This window comes from Plecotus auritus (genome assembly GCF_963455305.1).
Source record: "Plecotus auritus genome assembly, chromosome: 5".
Taxonomy (NCBI): domain Eukaryota; kingdom Metazoa; phylum Chordata; class Mammalia; order Chiroptera; family Vespertilionidae; genus Plecotus; species Plecotus auritus.
Window position 1 is genome coordinate 116,360,822 of NC_137776.1, and position 21,788 is coordinate 116,382,609.

Sequence of the window (21,788 nt, forward strand, 5' to 3'; positions counted from 1 at the left end):
CAAAAAGTCCAAGAAAAATTAAAACCCCACAACCCTACCACTCAGGAAAAAAATCTTTATTATTAATAGTCTAGTATTAATATGCACTTTTTTTTTAACTTATTACACATTTGCATATTAAGGGCTCTGAGCAGCCAAGAAGAAAGAAAACAATTTACCTTTTTTTTTTTTTTTTAACACAATGAATCTCTTTTATTTCGGTATGCATCCACATCTCAGCAATTAGTGGTCCTGAACAGAAAAGTGGAAAAGTGCAGCAACTGGTCAGGAAGTCAAGTCCTCCAATTTCGGGGTTCTGCCATGCACACCGTGTTCTTTCTTCATCCCTGCTGAGGACCGTGAGAAGCTGCAGCACCGAAACCGAAGTATGCACCGAATTCAACATTCTTTTTGTGACAGTTGTCATATTCCAATGTAGACCCAAATGGACTGCAAAGATGACCACCCGAGAGCCCTGTTTAAAATTTCAATTTGTAAAAGCAATGATAGAAACACACAAAATAATTCATTCACAGGGAGCATGTGTGCTTACAAGTGTCTTCTGTGGCCTTCCTGAGCTAAAATAAAAAACAATGTATCAGCTGATGATGACAGCAGAGTGTGGCCAGGCTGTGGACCCATTTATTTCCTGGGCTGGTGGAGAGTAAATGAATGTGGTTCCCAAAGTAAATGAGGGAAGTCAGACTCTTTCCAACCTTACCTGCTGGCTTCTGGCCAAAGCAAGGGAGTGTCATGGAAAGTGTTGGGTGGTGATGGTCCAAGAAAGGGACTTGAGGAGGGGGAAGGAGAAAGCAGCACCCTGTGATATAAAGGGGGGTGGGGGAGGGAAGGACACGGGAAAGCCCTGAATTTTCTAAGGGGAGCAGAGGGGGTTACAATGGATGCTTTGGCCAAGATGGTAGTAGAGAGTGGGGAAAGGATGATGGCTTGGAAGTGGGAGGGCATAATTTAAGACTTAAAAATTAAGAAACCGGGGGTGCAAATGAAGTACCCCCACACCCAGCAGTAGTCCCATAGGCAGTGACCTGAAACCTTCACATATACTCTAACAAGCCACCCCAAGCTAGAAAGCTGTTGCAGGGAGGAAGTGGGGGTGGGGGGGAGAGGGAGAAGACAGAGCCCCAGGCCATATAATCAGCAGCAAGGTGATTGTCTTTTCACAGTTGAGCTAGATGTGCCCCACATGTTATGATGGGAATTGATTTAAATATACAGTACTTTCTTGATCCCAGAAGTTCAACTCTGTGAACCGTGGTTACACTTGACAGGGCGATTTCTTATAGTACAACTTACATATTTCAAAAGGACAAAAATTAGTATCATTTACAGTATCTTAACATCAACTGCCTTTGAATGGGCACTACACTTTGATGTCTACAAGACGTATCTAGAACATTTACTGCTGTGGAAAATGAAGACTGCTCAGATGGAATGGGGGAGAGTGGGCCTGTGGTTTTCTTGTTGATTAATTGCTGTAACACTGTCCTTCGGGTGGCTGAGGGAGTTTCATATTTTCTTTAGACATCATTAGGCACCGAAGCCCCTGAAGGACAACTTCGATGCTACGTGAATTCTGCCATTTCGTTAGCACTGATATGGCTCTTGGTCCACCACTCCACTGGAACTATTAACTCCATTCATATTAATTTTTGTTACAAATCTTACAAGGGGGGATGCTTCTGGGTATTTAGGTCCATGCTCTATTTTAAGGCTTTATGTTTGGTTTTCATAAATTGTTCTTGGAGGCCCAATGATCATCCCTATGCAACTTGTAAGTGTTCTGTCTTCCTCATCTAGACCCCAGCTAACTACCATCTCCTAGTCCTTTCTGGCCTTCTTCGCGTTCTTCCAACAGTCGAAAATTGCGAGGGACTTTTACTCCCCAGACCGTGGTGGTTGCCATCTTGCATTGCTGGAAGGCTGGCCAACAATTTACCTGTTTTTTTAAACAGTGTTTCTCAAACTTCGACCATGAATCCTTTGGTAGAATAACCATTGTGACCTGAGTAATTCAGGATCTGAGGAACACATTTTAGGAATGCCACCTTAATGGACTTATCACTGCCCACAATCTTCAGTCACATTAGTGATCCAGAGTTAACCAAACTCACCAATGTTCACCCCTCTACCTCAACTCACACAGACTAAAGTTGAATAATTTAATGTGCTAACTTTACTTCAAGAAAGTAACACGCATAGGTAATTTTATATTATGTAAATTATATCTCAATAAAGGCTTTTTTTTTTAAAGACACCAATATGCTTGCATTTTAGGAATACTGAGTAGAGTAATCTGATGAACACAAGAAACAGAAAACGATAGTTTTCAGGGCTATTTTATGAGGATCAAGGTGACTCATTCCTACCCACAAGAGAGGATAGATACATCTTTAGTTACAATGATGTATCCTGGATTCATACTTAATAATTACATCTCTTCCAACTTTTCCTTTCAAATGTTCTGGCAATGTTTGAAAATTAATCTACTTAAGTTCTCCTACTGCACAAAAGGGTAAATGCATATACCAGGGTAAAAATGAACAGCAACAGCTATATTCCAAAACTGCACACTGTAAGTGCAGTATTTCTTTTAAACTTCATAATTTTCCCAACATATACATGTAAGGAAATATATTTAAAGTGCAGAGGTTAAATGTTTTAAATTTCAAATCTTTAGGAATAACTGATTTATAAAGAATATGTGTTATACATTTACCTGTGCCTTTATATGCCTTAAAACACATCAAATATACTCTATTTAAGCACTGCTCAAAGCTAAACACCTCTTTCTAATTTTACCATCTTTTTCTAGAAGCAAAAATTGACAAGGTTGATATAAGTGCTGAATCAGAATCACACTCCATGCATCCCTCTAGAGTTGACACATGAAAAGATATCATTTACTGCCATAGATCAGCAATGTTTAGCTGGTGAGCTGCAAGAATTTTTAAAACATGCAATACCTGACTATTTAGTCAGGGGCACTGACTTCTTTTCCCTTAGATTGTGAAATAAAAAAATAGCAACAGCCAACACAACACTAGCCATCAGGTGTGCATGCCCTGTCTTAAACCATAAATATATAGGTTATATAAGAGTTGTATCTTATTGGTCAGGTTGCATAAGTTTGTACCTGACTGGTTAATTCCTGCATGTGCCAGGGTGGGGGGGTGGGGAGGGGAGTAGATGAGGCCAGGGGGAGGTCAATGGGGAAAAAAAAAGGAGACATATGTACTACTATTTGTAATACTTTAAACAATAAAATAATTAATTAGTTAATTAAACTTAACAACAAAAAAGAAATCCTTATATACAAGTATAGGCATCTGATTTTTTAAAAAGTCAGTTTGAAGCAAAAAGGTTAGGTAATTACCATTATTATTTTTCTGTAATTCAATCAAATTATATCTATTTTTTGTCAGATCAGCAAAATAATGTTTTTGGTTTTTTTTGGTGTGCCACAGAATTTTAGTAATTAGTTTGTGTGCCATGAGATGAAAAAGATGGTTGAAAATTGCTGCCAAAGATGGATTATACCATCTAAATGACTCTCAATAACCACTTTTAGTTTATCTCATCACCCACACAAAACAACAATATCATAAAAGAAGATCCTTTTAAAAATTTTTTATTGATTGATTTGAGAGAGGGGAGAAGAGACATCAATTTTTTTCTTATCCATGCATTCAATAGTTGCTTCTTGCAAGTGCCCTGACTTGAGATCGAACCCACAACTTTGGTGTATGGGGACGATGCTCTAACCAAGCTACTGGACAGGACAGAGATGATACTTTTTAAATGCAAACTGTTTACTGAACTATTATACTATTTAAAACATCACTCTTCAAAGAGGCCACAAAAAGTATAGCATTCAAACATCTTAGGTAAGATCTTCAAGGGTAAGCTTTTTTATTTTTCAGTCAGCTTGTTTAAAGTTTAATAGCAACAGGATACTTCTGTAGAGACGTGCAGTTGGTTCAGACTCAGTTTCTGCTCATGCTACGCAGAGCATCCATGATGGTTTTATTGTACTCTGCAATCTGCTTGTTCACATTCTTCATAACTGTCTGGTAATCACTCTCTTGACTCTTGGTTGCTATGACTAATTACATGAGTTAAGGGGGAACACTACCAATAAAAATCTATATATATAAGAGCCTAAGCGACCGTTACGGCAGAACGACTGGAACAACCAGTTGACCAGTCACTATGATGCGCACTGACCACGAGGGGGCAGACGCTCAATGCAGAAGCTGCCCCCTGGTGGTCAGTGCACTCCCACAGGGGAGCGCTGCTCAGCCAGAAGCCGGGCTCACAGCTGGCAAGTGCAGCTGCGGTGGCAGGAGCCTCTCCTGACTTCGCAGCAGCACTACTGAGTGGCAGCAGCAGGTGCACGAGTAGTGCAGCTCCTCCCTGGCCGCCTGCCACTTGGCGCACTGCTACATCCCTTTCGCAATCCGGGACCCTTCGGGGGCCTAAACCGCAGTCAGACATCCCAGATTGCAAGAGGGCACAAGCCAGTCTGAGGGACAACCTCCCCCCACCCCAGTGCACAAATTTCTTGTACCGGGCCTCTAGTCCTATATAATAAAGAGATAATATGCAAATTGACCATCACGCCCTTGCACAAGATGGCCACCCCCATGTGGTCACAAGATGGCCGCCACCATGTCATCACAAGATGGCCACCACAAGATGGCTGGCAGGGGAGGGCAGTTGTGGGCGATCAGGCCTGCAGGGGAGGGCAGTTGGGGGTGACCAGGCTGGCAGGGGAGGGAAATTGGGGGGGACCAAGCCTGCAGGGAAGGGCAGTTGGGGGTGACCAGTCTGGCAGGGGAGGGCAGTTGGAGGTGACCAGGCCTGCAGGGGAGGGCAGTTAGGGGCAATCAGGCCGGCAGGGGAGCAGTTAGACGTCCATCAGGCTGGCAGGGGAGTGGTTAGGGGGTGATCAGGCTGGCAGGCAGAAGCGGTTAGGGGTAATCAGACAGGCAGGCAGGCGAGTGGTTGGGAGCCAGCAGTCCTAGATTGTGAAGGGTCCCAGATTGGAAAGGGTGCAGGCTGGGCTGAGGGACAACCTCCCCTCCCCCCGCCCAGTGCACAATTTTCGTGCACCAGGCCTCTAGTAGTAATATAATTGTGGGTCAGAAAGGAACCAAATAATACTAGTATTTTCCTTATTGATAAATGAAGATGGGACAGGAAAAGCACAATTAAGCTATTTTTTAAAAAACATATATTAAACAAATTAAGCTTCAATTGAAACTTAAAAGGCCAAGCAGAACTGGTTTCAAAAAAGTTCTCTTAGGGGGAGAAACCAAGATGGCGGCATAGATAAACACCTAAACTGCTGCCTCGCACAACAATTTCAAAACTACAACTAAAAGACAGAACGGACACCATCCAGAACCACAGGAAAGCTGGCTGAGTGAAAATTCTACAACTAGAAGGAAAGAGAAAAACTCACAGAGAATTGGAGGTACGGCAAAGGGGCTTTGTGCGCGCAGAGAGGAAGGGCGGTTGAGAGCCTGGCTGACTTTCTCTGGCGGAAGGGGGAAGGAAGCCTCCGACCGCATTGAACCCCAGTTCTGACTGCACTGAACCCCAGTTCCAGGCGAACCCCTGGGGACCCACGCTCTTACGGGGGGAGTCTGGACTCTCGGGCGGAGACTCGAGCTGGGAAAGGCAGAAGTCTGAAGGCGCATGCGGGCCAGTGCGCACAAAGGCTGCGGAGGTTGCCACAGGCTTTCCCTAGTGGAAGGGAGTCAGAGGATCCTGACTGCACTGAGCCCCAGTTCTGACTGCAGTGAACCCCAGTTCCAGGCGAGCCCCTGGGGACCCACGCTCTTGTGGGGGGAGTCTGGACTCTCGGGCGGAGACTCGGGAGCCGGGGAAGGCGGAGGACTGAAAGCGCGCTCGCGCCAGTGCGCACAAAGGCTGCGGAGGTTGCCACAGGCTTTCCCTAGTGGAAGGGAGTCAGAGGCTCCTGACGGCACTGAGCCCCAGTTCTGACTGCAGTGAACCCCAGTTCCAGGCGAGCCCCTGGGGACCCACGCTCTTGTGGGGGGAGTCTGGACTCTCAGGCGGAGACTCGAGCTGGGGAAGGTGGAGGACTGAAAGCGCACATGCGCGCAAGGGCAAGGCTGACAGGAAGCCAAGACTGAGACTCCACCCCATCCAAGCTGAGCACAGAGGCTATTGCAATTTGGCAAGTCTAATCCTATAAGGCTGTCTCCAGCACCGAACTTCTCCCAGCATAGACACAGCTGATCCTTACAGCCAACTGGCCTGGAGGTCAATTCTTCCCAGTGATACCAACAACAATAAAGACTTAATTACAACAAGGCTGTACACACAGTCCACAAAGGGGTGCACCAAGAGTGTCCACCTCAGGTTAACTGGGGAAGCAGACCCACTGGGCCATATTGGAAACCTAGCACAAATATCTACCTTACCAACTCAGGGAATGAGTGAAAATGCGGGGTCAAAGAATCAGATCACAAACGAAAGAAATGGAGGAAAACAAACGACTGGATATAGAATTCAAAACCACGGTTATAAGACTTTTTAAGAATATCCTAGAAAAGGCCGATAAATATAACGAGACCCTCGAAGATATGAAAAAGGACCAACTAGAAATTAAACATACACTGACTGAAATAAAAAATATTATACAGAGACCCAGAAACAGAATAGAGGAACACAAGAATCAAGTCAAAGAATTGAAATACAAAGAAGCAAAAAACACTCAACCGAAAAAGCAAAAAGCAAAAAAAAAAAATCCAAAAAGTTGAAGATAATGTAAGAAGACTCTGGGACAACTTCAAGCGTACCAACATCAGAATTATGGGGGTGCCAGAAGAAGAGAGAGAGCAAGATACTGAAAACCTATTTGAAGAAATAATCACCGAAAACTTCCCCCACCTGGTGAAAGAAATAGACTTACAAGTCCAGGAAGCCCACAGAACCCCAAACAAAAGGAATCCAAAGAGGACCACACCAAGACACATCATAATTAAAATGCCAAGAGCAAAAGACAAAGAGAGAATATTAAAAGCAGCAAGAGAAAAACAGTTAATTACCTACAAGGGAGCACCCATACGACTGTCAGCTGACTTCTCAACAGAAACTATGCAGGCCAGACGGGAGTGGCAAGAAATTTTCAATGTGATGAATAGCAAGAACCTACAACCAAGATTACTCTACCCAGCAAAGCTATCATTCAGAATTGAAGGGCAGATAAAGAGCTTCACAGATAAGAAAAAGCTGAAGGAGTTCATCACCACCAAACCAGTATTATATGAAATGCTGAAAGGTATTCTTAAAGAAGGGGAAGAAGAAAAAAGTAAAGAGAAAAATTACGAACAACAAATACATATCTATCAACAAGCGAACCTAAAAATCAAGTGAATTAAAAACCTGAGGAGCAGAATAATCTGGTGAATATAATAGAATCAGGGGCATAGAAAGGGAGTGGACTGATAATTCTCAGGGGGAAAGGGGTATGGGGGGTTCATGAAGAGAATGGACAAAAATCATACACCTATGGATGAGGACAGTGGGGGGGAGGTTAGGGCAGAAGGTGGGGTGGGAAATGGGTGGAGGGGAGCTATGGGGGGAAAAAGGAGAAATAATTGTAATAATCTGAATAAAGATTTATTTTAAAAAAAAAAGTTCTCTTAAAATAGAAAGCTTTTTTATAGTTAACTAGAGGCCCGGTGCACAAAATTTGTGCATGGGGGAGGTGTCCCTCAGCCCAGCCTGCACCCTCTCCAATCAGGGATCCCTCAAGAGATGTCCAACTGCCCACCGGGATCGGGCCTAAATGGGCAGTCGGACATCCCTCTCACAATCCAGGACTGCTGGCTCCCAACTGCTCGCCTGCCTGCCTTCCTGATTGCCCCTAACCGCTTCTGCCTGCCAGCCTGATCAGCCCCTAACCACTCCCCTGCCAGCTGGATTGCCCCTAACTGCTCTCCCCTGCAGGCCTGGATCCCCCTCAACTGCCCTTCCTTGCAGGCCCGGTCACCCCCAACTTCCCTCCTCTGCAGGCCTGGTCACCCCTAACTGCCCTCCCCTGCTGGCCTGATCGCCCCCAACTGCCCTCCCTTGCAGGCCTGGTCCCTCCCAACTGCCCGCCCCTGCTGGCTATTTTGTGGTGGCCATCTTGTGTCCACATGGGGGCAGGGTCTTTGACCACATGGGGGCAGCCATTTGTGTGTTGGAGTGATGGTCAATCTGCATATTACTCTTTTATTAGATAGGATGTTATGCATCTCAATCAAATTCTGGTCTTAGAACAATCAAATGTTCAAAACAACCATGTTCTCTAGAGTATCACAAAGAATTTCAGTCCAGTCTCCAGACTTCACTTGGTGCTGCACAAAACTGGAGTGCTGTGCATCAGCATATTGTGAATGGGAGTCTTTTGCTTTAAAACTAAGTTGCATGGCCACTGGGAACAGAGCCCCTGATGCATCTCATTTGGAAGTACTCTGTGGTCCATGCTGCCCTGAGCAGTGTCCTATAGCAGAACATATGCTGCATGGAGTCAGGATCTAATCCTCCAAGCAGAGATGTCCTTGAAAGGGGACAGGGAATAGAAAACTACTTTGGGGAAATGTTTCTTACAACTCTACAATGCATGTCCTCAGCAGCTGCTTCCTCTTATAGGCATTCAGAAAGATAAGCAAGAAGCAGGGACATAGGTACCATTTTGGTAGAAATAAGATGAAGTTGAATTGGCTGAAACAGATGAGCTTGAAGGTCAAATGTCTCATATGACTACTTAGTTTATCTCCTTTGCTGCACAGATATACAAGTACAGCAGTATAAACAATGATAAACACCCCACCCAACACACACATATGGGTATATATAATTCTCCCAACAACTCTATGAGAGGAACTATTAACTATGTTTGAGATGATAAAATTGAGGGTTAAACAAATTAAGTAAACTGTCCAAAGTCCATAGCATTTAAAATTAGATCTACTGACTCAATATCCTGTATACTTAGTCACTATGCCACACTGACTTTAAGTTACTTTGCTACACACACACACACACACACACACACACACACACACACACCCTAACTATTGTAGAGTGGAAACTAAGTTTTATTCCTCTATTCCCACATAGTTTAGCTCAGTGTTTTGTACATATTAGGTACCTGAAAAAAATGTGCGTTGAATTATTTCATTTCAGTCTGTAAATAAATTCCTAGAAAATAATCACTAGATCAATTTCATTTGCAGCTTTTTAAAGGATACATTCTTTCATCACAAAATTATTTTGTTCATGGTGTTGCCACTTCCTTTCCAAATTTGTAAGCTAAAAACACAAAATAAAAATGTTAACCAGCGTCCCTATTCACAAAAATTATTATACACACTTTTAAGAGGATAAGAAAAAAAAACAAAACACAACTTTAAATCTTATCAACTCTTTGCATGAGATAAAGCTATGGTAGACAAAAAAAGAAATTTAGGGAATATTAAATAATAGTAAATACATTAATAAATACAATGTTGCCTTCAACAATAGGTTTAGTCTATGTTTATTTTAGCAGGAATATATTTAAAATATTTATTATACCAATGAACATGTCAACCGAAAGACAATTTAGTATTTATACCTTTCCTAAAAGAACTTAAAAAAGAACGAGACATGATGGGAATGTCTCCTTAAAATCTGGAAGTCTAATGCCATAAATGTAACGTATATTCTAACACTGTCTAAGGTTCAGCTATATAGGAAAGACTTCCTTATTTCCAGGGCTCACTTCCTGTCTAGTTCTACAAGCTGTGATAAGAGCAGAGCTGCAGTGTGAAGATTATAAGAGGGCTGGTGAAATGCTGGCACTGTTACAATAATTTCTGCATCAACAGGAAGCTAATGTGGATATTATATTGATGGTTGCTTCCTCAGAAGACAATTTTACTGTTATAGAATTAAATTGTTTTTCTGATTTAATTAACCTTGTAACTCTGGGTTACGGTCTTTCTTTTTTAAGACACACATAGTTTGTGTGTTTTTTTCCTAAGCAAAGTGCCTTCTGAAAAATAAAACACAAAATATTCTGCCCAGACATTTCCAAGAAGTAATAATTGTTTTTTAAAGTCCAATAATTAAAGCAGCTTTAGTAACATTTCTTCATACTCTCATGATAAACTTATTTTCGGGGCATAAGTTCAGACTTAATGTAGCATCCATCCTATTGTTTCCTCCAAAGAGATAAATCTAGTTATTAGGATGAATCATAACTAATAAATTATGTGAACCTTATGTGCTGTGAGTTAACACTACTAAATCAGATCTAGCTCCTCGACAGGACCTTGAAGTGATGGTGGACTTAAGGAAGCAGTCAGCACTTTCTGACAATAAATCTAATAACCTTTTGTAAAGTCAAATACCAAACTTTTCCCTCGTTGTTTTACACAAAGAAGTGGCCTTCTTATAAAGCAGCAGATCTCTTAAGTGCTACACGAATAATGCTATAAAGCAACACTGTGCCAGATGGTCAAATTCCTCCCATATTATACATCTATATTTGAGATTTGCCTTTAAATCTCCAAGTCTATCATGAAGCACAATTCTGTTTTTTTTTCTACAACTTATTTAAAACATCTAGTATAAGTTCCTTATATATTCTAGATATTAACCCCTTATCAGATATATGATTTGCAAATATTTTCTCCCATTCCACAAGTTGCTTTTTTATTTTGTTGATTGCAAAAGGAACAGAAGCTTTCTAGTTTGATGTAGGTCACTTATTTCTGCTTTGTGGCTTGTGCTTCCGGTGTCATATCAAAAAATCCTTGTCAAGACTAATGTCATCTATGCTTTCTTCTATGAGTTTTACAGTTGTTCCAATATTAATATGTTTAAATGATTTCAAATAATAGGAATTCATTCAAAAAATAGTCTGTGATGTAATATTGTTTATAGATGTCAAGAACTAGTTTTCCATGAAATACTGTAATAGATAGAGAGATCAGGATTTGATCTGATTATTTGGGATTCAAAAAAGGCAACAAAAGAATACTGTACAGTGTGTCTTACAGACAATGGGGCAGTGAGGGCCTGGGGCAGGGGGGGCGGGGGGTGAGGCAGGCTGGAGGGGGTCAATGGGGGAGAAAAGGGGACATATGTAATACTTTCAACAATAAAAAATTATAAAAAAGGAAAATAAATGCTTAAAGACTGTATGCATAAAATGATTTCATTTTTTGGTAAAAACAATGTAATTAATATGGGTGTATAACTGTAAAGGAAAAAGTCTGTAAAACGTTATACCAAAATGTTAATGATTATCTGTCATGATCACATTATTATATAAAGAAAAGGAAGAAAAATTTTAATGCATTTAGCATTAATAAATCATAGTTGCAAACAGTTACATAGATGTAAATCAAGAAGTTCAAGGATAAGACTGCTCTTTACAGCATTATTTGAGTAGTTATAAAAATTAGAAATAACCTAAATGTCCAATAATATAGAATTGGTTTAGTAAATTATGCTATATTCATGTAGTCAAATATAAAGAATCATTTTAAAAAATGTCTATAGATAATAAGTATTTATCTATAATAATAAAAGCATAATATGCTAATTAGACTGGACAGCCAAACAACCTTCTGGACATCATTCCGGACGTCCTTCCAGATGAAACTGCGGTGAAGGGGGCCGAGGCAGAGGAGGTTAGGGGCGATCAGGCAGGCAGGTGAGCAGTTAGGGGTGATCAGGCAGGCAGCAGAGTGGTTAGGGGTGATCAGGCAGGCAGGTGAGCAGTTAGGGGCAATCAGGCAGGCAGGTGAGTGGTTAGGGGTGATCAGGTAGGCAGGCAGGCAAGCAGTTAGGAGCCAGCGGTCCCAGATTGCGAGAGGGTGCAGGCCGGGCTTAGGGACCACCACCCTCCCCCATGCACAAATTTCATGCACCAGGCCTCTAGTAGTTAATAATGAAAAACTGGAGTGAAATGACTTCTCATTGTAATTTTGATTTGCATTTCCCTAAAAGTTACTGATGTTGAGCATCTTTTCATGTATCTGTTGGCCATTTTTATGTCTTTTTGGGAGAGGTGTCTGTTCAGGTCCTCTGCTCATTTTTTAATTAGATTGTTTGATTTTTTTGGTGATGAGTTTTTTTATATATTTTGAATATTAACTCCTTGTCAGAGCTATTGTTTGCCAATATCTTCTCTCATTTGATTGGTCCTCTTTTTGTTTTGTTGGTGGTTTCTTTTGCTATGCAGGAGTTTTTTTGGTTTGAGATACTACCTTACACCTTTTAAAATGGCTATTATCAACAAAACAAGTAATAACAAGTATTGGAGAGGTTGTGGAGAAAAAGGAACCCTCATTCACTGCTGATGGGACTGCACACTGGTACAGCCACTATGGAAAACAGTATGGAGATTACTCAAACAATTAAGAATACAGTTACCATTTGACCCAGCAACACCTCTTCTGAGTATCTAACCCCAAAATTTGAAAACATTTATTTGCAAAGATATATGTACCCCTAAGTTCACTGCAGCATTATTCATGGTGGCCAAGACATGGAAACAACCAAAGGATCATCCTTCAATAGTTAACTGGATAAAGAAGATGTGGTACATATAGACAATGGAATACTACTCAGCCATAAGAAAAAATGAAATACTGCCATTTGTGAGAACCATGGATGGATCTTGACAATATCATGTTAAGCAAAATAAGTCAGAGAGAAAAAAGTCAAGAACCATATGATTTCACTCAAATGTGGAATAAAGAACTGAAAGCAATGAGTGAACAAATAAGACAAACAAACAAAACCTCATAGACACAGACAACAGCATGGTGGTTACCAGTGAGAAGAGGGGTAGAGGGTAATAAAGGGTAAAGGGGGTCAAATATATGGTGACAGAAGATTTAACTTTGGGTGGAGGGCACACAATACAATATACAGATGATATATCATAAAATTATATACTTGAAACCTATGTAATTTTATTAACCAATGTCACACCAATAAATTTAATTTAAAAAATAAAAAATAAGTTTCTAAATAACATGTACAAAATGATAGCATTTCTATAAGTATATAGAAATAAACGTGTACATATATATGTATGTATAACGTGTATGTACACATCTATACTAATTAAAGGGTAATATGCTAATTAGACCAGGTCGACTGGACATCTTCCAGTCGTCCAGTCCTCCTGCCAGACAAAGCCACGGTGGCGGGGGCTGAGGCAGAGGTGGTTAGGGGCGATCAGGCAGGCAGGGGAGCAGTTAGAGGTGATCAGGCTGGCAGGGGAGGGCGGTTAGGGGCGATCAGGCCGGCAGGGAAAGGTGGTTAGGGGTGATCAGGCCAGCAGGCAGAGGGGTTAGGGGGCAATCAGGCTGGCAGGCAGAGGGGTTAGGAGCAATTAGGCAGGCAGACAGAGGCAGGTAGGGGCGATCAGGCAGGCAGGCAGGTAAGAGGTTAGGAGCCAGCAGTCCCGGATTATGAGAGGGATGTCCGAGGGGTCCCGGATTGGAGAGGGTGCAGGCTGGGCTGAGGGACCCCTGCTCCGTGCACGAATTTCGTGCACCGGGCCTCTAGTATACATATAGATTAGAAGGACCCACACAAAAATGACAAGAATTACCTCTTCTGGATGGTGGAATATTAGTCATCAGCTTTTATTTTCTTTATAGATTTTATGAGTTAGCAAAGTTTCTGCATTAAAAATGCTTTTACTTTTGAAAAAATTTTAAATTATTATCCTGACCAGCTGGTGAGGCTGAGTGGTTGAGCGTTGACCTACGAACCAGGAGGTTAAAGTTTAATTCTCGGTCAGGGCACATGCCTGGGTTGTGGGCTTGATCCCCAGTATGGGATGTGCAGGAGGCAACTGATCAATGATTCTCTCTCATCATTGATGTTTCTATCTCTCTCTCCCTTTCCCTTCCTCTCTGAAATCAATAGAAAAAATAAAAATAAAACTATTATCCTAATGGCTGTGCCCTGAACAGTGCCTAGCATAAAGAAGGCCTTCAATATAGGTTTATAGAAGACAGAAGAGCAGAAGTAAATTCACTCTGAGTGGAGGTTATCTGGCTATCTACAAAGCCATAACATTTGGAAGGTAAATAAAACAGATGGGGGAAAAAGGAAAGGATCATTTTGAGGTGAGAATATTAAGAGAACAGGACAGTTACTCTACAATTAAAATTAATAGCAAAGTTTGTTTTTTTCTTTTTACCTGAGAATGTGTCTCATTTTCTTGCAAGTGTGCTTTTAGTGTCTCATATTCTGTGTTTAGCTTCTCCGTTATTTTCTTAAAGGTATTTCTGCGGGTTGATAATACTGCTCTCTCCTGATGTAATTTCTAGATAGATCCAAATAGAAGTAAATAACAGGCTTTAGCAATATCTAGTAAGTCAATATAAATTGAATTTGACAAATACTTTCAATGATATTCTGACAAAATTCTACCAAGGCTATAATTACTCAAACTATTTGTAAAAACATCCTTTGAACTATAACAAGCTAAATTAATATTAACTATTTTAATAACTCTCTTAAGGCTTCCATATCTATTCCTGCCCCACCAAATTTATATTAATGTAAATGCAATAAAAAGCCACTGACAAATCTTAAACAGGGAAATATCATAATCAAATCTGCATTTAACAAAGTTCATATTTGTTGAAATGCTCTATCCCTTGTTTTTCAATTTGTGCCTTTGGTTTAAAACTTAAATCATACCAGCCAGGCTGGTGTGGCTTAGTGACTGAACATTGACCTATGAACTAGGAAGTCACAGTTCAATTCCCAGTCAGGGTACATGCCCGGGTTGCGGGCTTGATCCCCAGTAGGGGGAGTGCAGGAGACAGCTGATAAATGACTCTCTCTCATTATTGATGTTTCTATCTCTTCCTCTCCCTTCTTCTCTGAAATCAGTAAGAATATATATTTAAAAATAAAAAACTTAAATCCCTCTAATCTCCTACTATATGTGTAAACATCTTTATTTTTTCTTAATACACATCAAATAATCAACTGAAAATAATATATATTAGGTTTGATAAAGAAAAAACAACTTGAATAATTTTGTAATACTCTGTTTACCTTTTTCTTTTCTTCACCTGAAGCTTTTAAAGCTGGCAAATCATTAAATGTCTCTAGATCAATCATCATTTGTTTAATTTTGCTTTTTAGAGAATGTTGCTCCTCAGTCATCTTACTTTCCAGAAGCTCCATTTTCTGTAGATCCAACTGTAGACGTTGACTGTCTGAAACATGGAAAAATTCAAGTTCATAATTAGTCAAAACTTTATTCCTTTCACAAAAGGAAATGCAACGCAACCATTAAAAATCATGTTTTATAAGAGTATTGGCAAAAAAACAAACAAACAAACATATTCACTGCAACCAGTGAGACAATACAAAGATAAATTAAGAAAAAATATACTCATCCCCCAGGTAATCAACGTAACCTGATATAAAATGTGTATTACTTATACCTGTTTCCATGTTCATATGAACATGGAAAAGAGACAGTTCTTTTTTTAATATTATAACAGATGGGATAAAGAGTCATTATTTTAAACTGGAGGCCCGGTGCACAGTTTCGTGCACAAGTGGGGTCCCTCCGCCTGGCCTGTGCCCTCTCGCAATCCGGGACCCCTCAGGGGATGTCAGAGAGCCGGCTTCGGCCCGAACCCCAAAGGCTAGGCCGACAGACCCCACAGGGATCAGGCCAACTTATGTCTGAAGAAAGCTTATCTCCATAAAGCATATCACATCAGGCCTTCTTGTGCTCAGGAACACTAGCCAACACTTACGCACTATGCGCGGGGGGCATTTTAAATAGCAAAATCACCACAAAAAGCACAAAATGTGGGGAAAAGTGGCACTAACTATACCACCAAAAGGACAGGTTTACAGTATGAGAATTACAGCAAGTTCTTGCCTTATTTTGCCTCCATTTGAAATGCTCATGTCAGGCAATTCAAATTTTTCACCAGTCTACACATGTGCACAAATGACCATGAAAGTGCTATAAGTGTTGATTTTGGAATTACAAATTAATTTTAGTGAGTAGGTAAATTCGTAAATATAGAATCCATGAATAATAAGGATTGACTGCACATATGTTCATGTGTGTGTCTCATTTTTTGTTTCAAAAGCATTGAGCATCTATCATGTGCCAGCTGCTGAGGTATAGAGGAAATCAAATAGAGACATTATTTGTGCTCAAGGAGCTACATTCTAGAAGTAAAACCAGGCAATAAAATAAGCATGTACATTAAACTGGATAACTACAGGAGTCCTTCCTTATCCGTGGGGAATATATCCCAAGACTTCCTGTGGGTATATACTGAAACCTCGGATAATACTGAAACCTACATATACTATGTTTTATTTCTCACACATACATACATACCTATGATAAAGTTTAATTTATAAATTAATTTTAGAATTTAAGTTATAAACAAAAACTAATAATAAAATAGAATGCTTATAACAATAAAATAAGGTTTATTTGAACATGAGCATTGCCATACCAAGACAGTTGATCTGATAATGAAATGGCTAATAAATGACTAGCGAGCAGGTAGGATAATACAGGGTGAATATGCTGGACAAAGGGATGATTCATGTCCCAGGCCAGATGAAGGATAGTGCAAGATTTCATCACACTCTCAGAAGGGTGTGAAATTTAAAACATAAGAATTGTTTATTTATGGAATTTTTCATTTAATATTTTGGACCACAGTTTACCCCAGGTAACCAGAATCATGGAAAGCAAAATTACAGATAAAGGGAGACTTCTGTAGAGAGTAATACAGGGTACCATAAGAGCATAGTCAAAAGAGCTCTCCAAGCCCTGGATGGTTGCTCACTGGTTAGAGCACTAGCCCTTGATCGAAGGGTCACAGGTTTGATTCCTGGTCAAGGGCATGTACCTGGGTTGCAGGTTCAACCAACCCCCAGCCCAGTCAGGGGCACATGTGGGAGTTAACCAATCAATGTGTCTCTCTCACCTAGATGTTTCTCTCTCTTTCTCCCCCTTCCCCGACCTTTTCACTCTTTCTAAAAAAAAAAAAAAAAAAAAAAGGAAAAAATATCCTTGGGTGAGGGTTGACAAAAATAAAGAAATAAATAAATAAAAAGTAGTAATAAAGAATTCTCCAAAAACCATCCTTTTTAACTGAGGCCTTAAGGATTGGGAATCAACCAAACAAAAGAGAAAGTAAAAGTGTTCCAGAGAAAACAATCAACACGTGTGCAATGTCCAGAGGTAAGAAAGCATGGTATCTTCGAGTAAATAATAAAGTTCCATGTAACTAGAACTCAAGAGTTTAAAGGGGGTGATGGTAGGAGATAAAACTGAAAAATTAGATGGATTTCAGTTCCAGAAGGGGTTTTTAAGTTAAGATAGGGCACTAGGACTCTGGGCTTGGAGGACAAATCATCAATGAGTTTTAAATCAGAGTGTGGCATAATTAAATTTTAGAAAGTTAATTCTGCTTGCAATGTGGACAATTAGAATAACGTAACTATGTACAGAACAACTGGTTAAGTGTTGGTCCAGCAATCTAGGCAAGAAATCTTAGACTTGGTGTAAGATTGGGAATTTTTTATTAAACAATATTAAATGCTTTTTATGTGCCAGGCAAACTTCTAGGCCTGGAGAAGACAGCAATGAACAAAGCATAGGACTACATATCTGAAATATACAGTTATAGCAGATGGAAATGAGGAAATAATGCAGGAGAGATCTCAAGGGACTCAAGACATAGTAGGTATTTGGGATTAATGAAATAATTGGACACAGTGGTTGAGCAAGGATCAATTCAGAATTCAATTCAACTTGAATAAATGAATGGATGGTGGAATAGGCAGAGAAGAGGCACAAACTTTTGTTTGGGGAATGGAGTGAAATGATGAGTTGAAGTCAATTTAAAATATATTGCATTTGGGATACCACAGAAACATCCAAGAAGTAAGATGTTGATGTATAGGCCTGTTGAAGTCTGAAGACACAGATTTTGAAATCATCAACATAGAGATAACTGAAGCGATGGGAATGGTTGAAATCATTAAGAGAAAAGGATTCATGACGAACTTATACAAATAAATTGACATGAAGAATCCTATAAAGAAGAATAAGAAATGACCAAAGAAGAGGAAAATCAGAAGCTTTAGGAGAAAGACATTTCACGAAGAAGTGGTTTGTAGTACATAATACTACTTAAGAGATTTAAAAAAGAAAAGGCTGCAAAGTATGTGTTGGACTTACTGACTGGGAAGACCTTGATCTATCTGTTGAGAATAAATTTCTTAGAAAGAAACAGGTCCAAGAGTGAGAGGAAGGCTTAATGAATTCTGGCTGTGAAACCTGTGAAAGGGAGTGATGGTAGCTGGGCAGAGAACACTTGGGAAAGGCTTTTTCTGTTTTTGAAGAGGGATAAAATATAGAAAAAAGACTGGAAAGATAAATACCAAATTTCTAATAGTAATAAACTATTGATAATGAGATTAGAAATATTTTTTATTTTATTTATGCTTTTCTGTATCTCCCAAATCCTCTATAATATGAGCTACATTTATAATCAGAAAATATTTAAAAAAATATTTGATTCTAATAAAATTATATCATACCTACCTTCTATATTTCAAAAACTTAACTTTTTGATTCTGACTTTAAAAGTCACTTTTTAAAGGGAGAGAAGGGTATAAGAGAGAACCAGTATTATGGAGTCCCTAAAATGTGCCTGGCTTTACCTGCTATCTGATTTACTTTTCATAATAGACCTAGGAGGTAAATGTTATATGAAGAAACTGAAGCTTAGAAAGGTAGTTTGCATAAGGTCACACAACCAGTCAAGGCTTTGGTGCTCAATTATATTATCATCTTTATCAAAGGTTCATTTTTTTTGTTTTGTTAATCCTCAGAATATTTTATTCCATTGGTTTCTAGAGAGTGTGGAAGGGGGCAGGGGGGAGGAGAGAAAGAAATATAGATGTGAGAGAGACACATCAACTGATTGCCTCCCACATGCACCCTGACCGGGGCTGGGGATCAAACCTGCAAACCAGGTACATGCCCTTGACCGGGAATTGAACACTTGACACTTCTGTGCATGGGCCGACACTCTAATCACTGAGCATACCAGCCAGGGTGAAAGGTTCATTTTTAAGATAGCAAATACTACTTTATGGTTAAAAAAAAAAAAAAGAAAAAAAAAGATGCTTCTATGAGCAACACTGAGCTATGGGAAGAGAAAAACAAACACATGGTCAATTTTGCTACTTCATGCTTCTTTCCTCAAGGCATCATTCTTTGTTTGGCTTTCCTTATATTCAAGTAAAATCAGATTAGAGCTAACTCAAAAATGGGTACTAATATGGAAATGAAATACCTATCCTGCATATTCGGATGAAGAAATCTGAATTCAAACATGCCTTGCCAATTTCCTTTTCTCTTGTGTGCTGTTACACATGTTAATAATCCTATACATCCAATAACTACTTATTGTACAGAGGTATACAGTAGTAATACATTTTCATCTTAGAATATTTTGCCTTCACTTTTCCTCTATTTCAAAGTAGGAATACAAGTGCCCTCAGAAAAATAATGATGATATTTTTACAGTGTCAAAGTCAAATGTAAATATCTTCCTTTTATTATGTATAGATTTCAGGATAAAATATTTTTATATTAAAATAACTTTTTTACAGTAAAATTCAAAATTAAAATTAATGTTTAATGATAAAGTTTAATCTTGTAATGCAATGTATTGTTCCCATATATATTACTCTAACTCCTTTCATTGGTTTCTTGTTTGTTTTTGCATTTCAGCAGTTTGAGTATGATGTGCTTAGGTGAAGGATTTTTATATTAATCCTGTTTGAGATTCAATAGCTTCTTAGATCTATAAAATTAAATTTTTCATCAAATTTGGGAAATTTTTAGACACTATTTCTTCATCCATCTTTTCTCTCCCATTCTCTGTCTCTCCTCTCTTTCTGTTTGGGACACCAATTACATTTATGTTAGATTGTTTGAAATTGTGCCACAGATCATTTAGGCTCTATTCATTTTTATTTCTTCTTCAGACTGGATAATTTCCATTGATTTATCTTCAAGTTCACCAACTCTTTTTCTGCTGTCTTCAGTTAAGGTCAATCAGTGATTTTTATTCACTTACTTATATTTTCAATTCTAGAATTTTCACTTGGTTCTTTTTTTCTAATTTCATTTCTCTGTGGGATTCTCTATCTGTTCACTTATTTTATTTTCCTTTAAGTCTTTAAATATATTTATAAAAAGTCCTTTTTGTTTCAACATTTGGATTATCTCAGGTTCGATGTATAGTGACTGCTTTTCCCTTAACTCACATTTTTCTATTTCTTCACATGTTTAGTAAGTTTTTATAACATAATGGACATTTTAAATGACATGTTGTAGAAACTCTACTGCTCCTTTCAAGAATGACTTGTATCATAAATAAGCAATAAAGTTCACTGAACTAAAACTCTTAACTTTTCTCCTTTGGAACGGACAGCATCTGAAATCTCCATATCAGGTATGTCAACTTCTAGCTGCTGCTTTTTCCTAAGTCTCCTAAAGTCTACCCAGTGCATACATAGCTCAACAGTCAGATCAAAATCTGGGTAGAGTTTATACAGGCATACCTTGGAGATATTACATGTTTGGTTCCAGACCACTGCAATAAAGCAAATATCACAATAAAGTGAGTTACACAATTTTTTTGGTTTCCCAGGACAGATAAAAGTTATGTTTATACTATACTCTAGTCTATTAAGTGTGCATTAGCATTATATCTTAAAAAACAATGTTCATACCTCAACTAAAAATATTTTATTACTAAAAAAAGCTAACCATCATCTGTATCTTCAGTGAGTTGTAATCATTGTGTTGGTCGAGGATCTTGCCTAGATGTTGATAAAAACACAGTATCTGTGAAGTGCAGTAAAACAAAGCACAATAAAACAAGGTATGCCTGGCACTCAGTCTCCTTCTATGTCTCCCTAATATGTAGGCACACAATGATTAAGTTAGTCCGTTTCTTCATATAAGGTTTACCAAAATTTACTTGCAATTAGTTTTATTATCTGTATAGATTCTCTAACTAAAAAATCAAATGTAAACCTTTCCCTTCTATCTAATAAACCAAAAAGATTATTTGATTAAAAATATATCAGGAAGGTGACATTATAATACAAATGTCAAGTTCAAAAATTGGGTGACTCGAATCACAAGTGTAACAATTATCACACAGAGTTTAAAATATCAAATAGTAAAAAAAAAAAAATGCTTCAAAAGATATTGATTTAAGAAAGAAAGCTCTTAGCAACCGAATTTATTTTAAGTTGGTATAACTAAGATTAAACATTTTTTTGTTGCTTTAAGAGTCTTACTAGTAAGACTCAACCATATTGGCACATGTTACTAAAAAACATATATATGTATATGGATTTAAATGTTGTTGACAGAGTTTTGTTTAGTTGGTTTCATATCTCTAAGGTCAAAAAGAGTTCAGACGAGAATTAAAGTGCTAAAAAAGTCACTTAAGCTTATGGTTTCAATACTCTGAATAGGAAATGTACTTAGCTTGTATATTTTGACTGTTGGGTGAAAACAGTTCTGCAAATCTAACTACAAGTTTAATTTGAAGATACATTAAGGAAATATTTAGGAGGTACACAAACTGCTTTTCCTAGCAAAAGGGAGAAAATGGTGGTTGGTATAGTAAAGTTTATCTTCCTGTAACAGCAAG

General features: G+C 38.9%; 1 protein-coding gene and 1 pseudogene across 5 annotated transcripts in view; both read right to left on the reverse strand.

Moving 5' to 3' along the window:
* Positions 1-982: 982 nt before the first annotated feature.
* LOC308248050 (ubiquitin-conjugating enzyme E2 variant 1-like) lies at positions 983-1,903 on the reverse strand (annotated as a pseudogene). Its single transcript has one exon. The product of its transcript is annotated as a ubiquitin-conjugating enzyme E2 variant 1-like (transcript).
* A 424-nt stretch (positions 1,904-2,327) lies between these two features.
* The window catches only part of IFT74 (intraflagellar transport 74), a 113,607-nt gene continuing 94,146 nt past the window's right edge, over positions 2,328-21,788 (reverse strand). For 3 of the 4 annotated variants that reach the window (XM_080667996.1, XM_080667995.1, XM_080667994.1), the window contains 4 exons: positions 15,106-15,269; positions 14,237-14,362; positions 9,273-9,333; positions 3,232-4,102 (listed from right to left, as the gene is read on the reverse strand). In XM_080667996.1, the coding sequence (XP_080524122.1) occupies positions 3,984-4,102; positions 9,273-9,333; positions 14,237-14,362; positions 15,106-15,269 (470 nt within the window). In that variant the 3' untranslated portion in view covers positions 3,232-3,983. Of the gene's footprint in view, positions 4,103-9,272; positions 9,334-14,236; positions 14,363-15,105; positions 15,270-21,788 lie in introns of all 4 variants that reach the window. The other variant, XM_080667993.1, reaches the window with a different exon arrangement.